The sequence below is a fragment of the Lolium rigidum genome, chromosome 3 (assembly GCF_022539505.1).
Source record: "Lolium rigidum isolate FL_2022 chromosome 3, APGP_CSIRO_Lrig_0.1, whole genome shotgun sequence".
NCBI lineage: Eukaryota > Viridiplantae > Streptophyta > Magnoliopsida > Poales > Poaceae > Lolium > Lolium rigidum.
Genome location: NC_061510.1, coordinates 303,035,525 through 303,041,009, shown reverse-complemented (window position 1 = coordinate 303,041,009; position 5,485 = coordinate 303,035,525). Strand labels below are relative to the sequence as shown.

Here is a 5,485-nt window from a genome sequence, read left to right as displayed (position 1 = left end):
TGAGCATCAGTGGACATTGGCTGGCCAAGAAGATCATGCCTAGAGAAATACTATATTATTTTCATGTAGACTTTTAAAAATTTAAATGTAATAACTATGAATTCGTTGATTTTCTTATTTTGTTGTTTGGAAATTTCATAAATTGATGCAAACGCGGAAATGCGTCGGGCCGCTGGAGCCACCCCTAGGTGCAAACGGACGCGCGGACAAAAACGGTCTATCTCGCGTCCGCCGCGCGATGCAAACGGACATTTCGGAAATGCGTCCCGCCACTGGAGCTGCCCTAAACATACACATTGCGTATTTAGATCGGGTTTACGTCTTAGCAGGTAGACCGGTCACATGTATTTTTCGAACGCCTGACCAGAAACTGTACGGTACACTGTACTGTGATTAGTTAGAGTACCTCTGGTCGTTTGGGCTCCTCACGCTCAAATTTAGCGCTAAATAGTGCTCGGTGGACGTAAATTTTAGCCTAAGACGGCCCATTTTTCCAGGGGCGGCCCGATAAAATCCTAGTGATAGGCTGAATTACAACCGAATATGGCGAAATTCATTCAAACTTAACCCAAATTTAGAGATATTTAACGTATATAGACAAGTGCGTACATATATAGACCGAATTTGTAATATATTTGAATTTGGCAGGTAGGAGAACATAAAAACTAAACATAAAAATATGGCGTTCTACATGCCGAATGACGGTAGAACACCGTGTAGTCGCCGCCATCGTCGGAGTCATCGTCGAAGTCCTTGGGTGGCGCCTGCTGATTGCTATGGTCGCGGTCTCCCAAGGGCTCGAACGTTGGCCAGGGTTGCCGAAGCATGGCAGCAACTGCGACGTCCGGTACCACTCGGGCCGGTACCACTCGTCATCGCTACTGTCCTCCAGCTTGATGAGTAGTGCGTGGAAGCTACACGTCAGGGCGACGACTAATCGTCAGCAGGCTTTTACAACGCGCGAAAGACGATGCGATCGGGACCACCATGCGCGCGGGAGCTTTCCTCGACAATTCCCGCGTTTTTATTTTCTTCGGACTTCCCGAGCACCCCGGAAAGGCCAGGGTTGACATGGGCTCGCCAGATAAATAAAAGCCCAAATCCGATCGAAAGCGAGGATGCAGGAGTGCGACTGGACCATTTTTCACCGTCCGACCGAAAAACGGCTCCTTAGGATCTTGTCGGGAGACGGCTAGAGGTGCTCTTAGCCCTTATTTTCTCTTCATTTCTCATAGCCGAAGAGCGATGAATGTTGCTTGATTCATCGTAGAGAAGAACAACAGGAGGTACTGTCCGGTAAACCCCTAATGGTGGATTTCTTGGGGAGAAGCAGAGTTAATTAGTAAGTTATATTATACTACTAGGAGTAGAACAGATTCCATAAACTAGGATAACTACACTAGTACTTCTCCAGTAGTTGACCAACAAGAGTAATTCAGTTTAGTAGTAACAGAATTACAGAAACTGATGAACAGAGCCAACTACAATCTGCCCTCTCCAATTGCATCTTGCCTTGCGCTCATCTCCCGTACAGGATGGTCCTCCATCGGAATCCATGGGTAGCAGGCTGCAGGCATACCAATCTAATCTACTTATCTCCTCCTACCAAGGGAGTGGGGACGGCCAACCCCGGCAGCTACCAAGAACCATCACACCCGCACAGATCCCACTGAGAAGACGAAGCCGGCGAACTCCGGCGGAGGGCACACCACGGTCCAGATCTTGGTCTTGACGTCGAACACCCACAGCGCGTGCCCGCCAGAACTGATAGCCCCGGTGACCACCACGCGCTCTCCACCGCCGACGGCGACCGCGCGCGCCGTGCCGGCCTTGAGTCCCGGCGGGGACGGGCCGACCTCACGCCACTCGCGGCGCTCCCCGCGGTACTCCATCATGGCGGTGCCCTCGATGCACCACACGCGGCCGCGCACCACCACGTGCGCCGCCGAGGGGGGCGCGCGCACGCGCTCCAGGCGGCGCCACACGCGGGCCGCGGGATCGAACCACTCCGCGTCGCGCTCGAACCCGCCCTGCCGGCCCGTGCGGTACCCGCTGACGGCGAGGAAGCGGTCGCCGGCGACGGTGGCCATGCCGTCGCACTCGTCGCGCTCCTCCGACATGTCCGGGAGCGGGTCCCAGGCGTCGGCCCCCGCGTCGTACGCCTCCGCCGTCTTGAGCGCGTTCTTCAGCTTGTCGTGGCCCCCGGCGACGTAGATCTTGCCGCCCGCCTCGGCGCACGCGAAGAAGGACCGCGCGGACCGCATCGGCGCGCCGCGGCGCCACACGCCGGTGGTGGCGTCCAGCACGTGGACGTCCGCCACGGGCTCGAAGGTCTTGGTGTCCCACCCGCCCAGCACGGCCAGGCGGCTCCCGACCGCCGCGCACTGCGCGAACATCGGCACCGGCGGCGCCGCGCGCTCGCGGCGCCACTCGCCCGTGGTGACGTTGTAGACCGACAACCCGTACGCCTGGGTGCTGGCCGGCGCGTCTCCGCCTACGGCGGGGTTGCCGTCCGTCGGGATCCCGAACTGCAGGAGGAAGACGAGATCCTCGTTTGCGCCAGCGTCGGCGCGCGCGAGGGCGAACTCCGGCGCGGCGGCGGCGCCCCTCCAGCCGCGGCAGACGCCCCGCATGGAGCCGAAGGAGCGGTGCGGGACGCGCGCGAGGCAGTCGACGGCGACGTCGTCCGGCATCCCGGGGATAAGGTCGATGTGGTCGACCTTGCACTCCTGAGCACGGCTCTTTTGGTTCCTCATCATCTTGTTTGCTTCTTCTTCTTCTCGAAAGAAATGGAAAATGGAAATGGATGGCTCCTCTCCACCAAGCGAAGTGAAGTTAAATAGAGCGGCTACGCCGCTACGTGCCGCGGCGTGGTTGGAACGCTACTGCTCATCACCGACGGAAGAGAAGGAAAAGATAAACAATATGACGCCCGCCGACGACACCTCCGATCTCGTCTTATCTTCTCGCTTGCGGTCGATGACGTGCACACGAGTACACGAATGCTGATTTTTTGTTTTCAAAATGTTGAAGTTCAAATTTAAACAAAATTTGCACGATATACTAAAAAAATGCATAGTTAATCAACAATTCATAATGAATGTTTCACGCCGGGGATCATCTAATCATATCATCACAAATTGCCTAACCACCATCCATCACCCAGAAGCAAATGAATTGCAAATGACAAAACATAGATGATCCAACATCACATAGGGTAAAATAGATGTGAAAAAATGATCTAAATGAAGACTATCACTCCGTATGTGGACATTATTGGTGACTCATAAGGGTCATTGTAAAATTACTCATGTGAAGGCATATTTATCGGTAACTTCAAACAATCCCTAAAATCGATCAGTTGTCCTCCGAGGTCTGATAGGAGTCCCACACAATCATACTCACACAAGTAGTCGTAATGTCGTCCGAGGTATTCTTATCCTAGAAACAAGCAGCTCCACACACAGTCTAAAACTAGCTTGCAACACTCTAAATGCTCATTGTGTGTCCATTCCCGTTGCTTCTTCAGCCTTCTTAAAGTGAACTCTCTTCATACCTTGTGGGTTTGGTATTCTTTTTTCAAGAAAGGCAGGCCAAGCGAGATAGATACCACCAAGAAGATCATATTCAGTATCATAAAGTGGACTCTCTTCCTCCTCATCATCAGAAAAGGCATCCAACTTATCTTTTCGTCACCGTTGCTAAATGAACATCCAACTCAAAACTTTAGCATGTGTGGAGAACATCATCAAAATGATCATATAACTATGTGAATCCATCATAAACAAAAAATACTTTAAGGCAATTTTGTCAAACACCTAATGAGTGTCGACCTTCATGTCGGCCGAAAGAGATCTTCGATGAGAAGTGACCACGTCAGCGGGGTCCGGAGGTGATGATGAGGCCATGCCAACGATGATTGACTAGCTAAAGGAGGAGATAAAGAGACACAATGCCTTCAGTATGGGCAACAATGGAGAGCGGCGGTTGTAAGATTCTCTTGGAGGTTAACTGAGGCCTCAACGGTGGTGGTTATAGCAGCTCAGCAACGGCATGCATGTAACAGATATATAGGTTGACATCGGTGCTCATTAAGGCAGCATGATAGAGACTATGCACCATGGAGTAATGGGGTTCTCTTGACCCCGACATCAATTTTGCGGTAGTGCGGTGACAAGGATATCTAGAGATGTTCATGATCGGCAGGAGGAGAAAGTATTATCTAGAGTGGGGGTCTCGTAGGACCTAGACACTCGTATTATATTTTATCAAAGGAGATTGTAACATATGTTGTACATAGATTACCTTGACAAGGTACAAAGGTGATGGTAATTCCCTTCTTTTTTGTACTAAGGACCTTAAAAATGACTCCCTTTAATTATCAGATTTTCCTTGTATTTCCTAGTCATACATGGATGTACGACGACATTGATTGATTTTAAAGAGGTACATTCAAAATATGATGAAACCTGATACGTACATATGTGGAACTAAGTAAAACATGATGAAATACCTTCAAAAAATATGTGCTACCAAAAAAATACACAATGTAACACTCAAGAAATCTCTATCATATTAACTAACCATGTGTCATGCTGATATGAGACAAGTCAAAAATTATAAATTAGTTCCATATAAGTTCTATTATTGTTTGAAAATTAATGTTTCAATTGTTTTGAAAAAAATAAGATTGAACTATTTATGAATATTTCAACACCGTAAACAATTGAAAGATAAAAAAGTAAAAAAAAAAAGATAAAACTTTGAAATTGGTAGAAAGGATGGGTGTGTGGATAGTATAATTATATGTTAGCTTGAAACATATTTACGAGTCAGTTACCATGTTGACATCAGACTATCTTGTCCCGCCTATCATAGAGGGTGGAAGATAAGTGGGTGAATGCAAGGAATGAATAGGTGGCGGTGGCCGGTGGATTCTGTTGGTATACACGCCGAAGTTAAGAAAAGATGGTGAGAAAAGAAGACGTACAATTTTTTGCCAAAGTCAAATGGTGCAATGTTCATCTGAACTTATAGAATAAACTAACAATGTTTAGAATACAAAATATACATAATATGAAAGTATACTGCATGATGTATCTTATAATAATGATATTGTAGTATAGATGATTTTTTTTCTATATACTTGATCAAAACTTTATATTGTTTGATTTTTTAGAAAAATTTATATGTCTTGTTTTTTTAATGGAGGTAGTACATCTAAGTGTAATATTGCCCGAACAGCCTTTCTGGAACCAAAAGCAGCAGAAAACAGGAACTGGCACTTCGGCATCTTGTTAATAGGTTAGTTCCGGAAAATGCATAAAATCATTATAAAGTGTGAGCAAAACATGTAGGTATTGTCATAAAACTAGCATGGAACATCAGAAATTATAGATACGTTGGAGACATATCAGATGCCAAGGCACATTCGAAGAGCATCATCAACTTCTTCAAGCCAAAACTTGCCGGTTCTACCAGCACT

At 47.8% G+C, this 5,485-nt stretch overlaps 1 protein-coding gene across 1 annotated transcript; it reads right to left on the bottom strand.

Moving 5' to 3' along the window:
- Positions 1-1,335: 1,335 nt before the first annotated feature.
- Positions 1,336-2,888, bottom strand: LOC124699768 (F-box/kelch-repeat protein SKIP20-like). The gene has a single exon (XM_047232018.1). The coding sequence runs from the start codon at positions 2,757-2,759 to the stop codon at positions 1,650-1,652; it is 1,110 nt and encodes a 369-aa protein (XP_047087974.1). The 5' UTR covers positions 2,760-2,888; the 3' UTR covers positions 1,336-1,649.
- Positions 2,889-5,485: the final 2,597 nt, after the last annotated feature.

What these genes read in the sequence shown, in the direction of transcription:
- LOC124699768 (XM_047232018.1), bottom strand. Translation starts at nt 2,759, where the DNA reads ATGATGAGGAACCAAAAGAGCCGTGCTCAGGAGTGCAAGGTCGACCAC.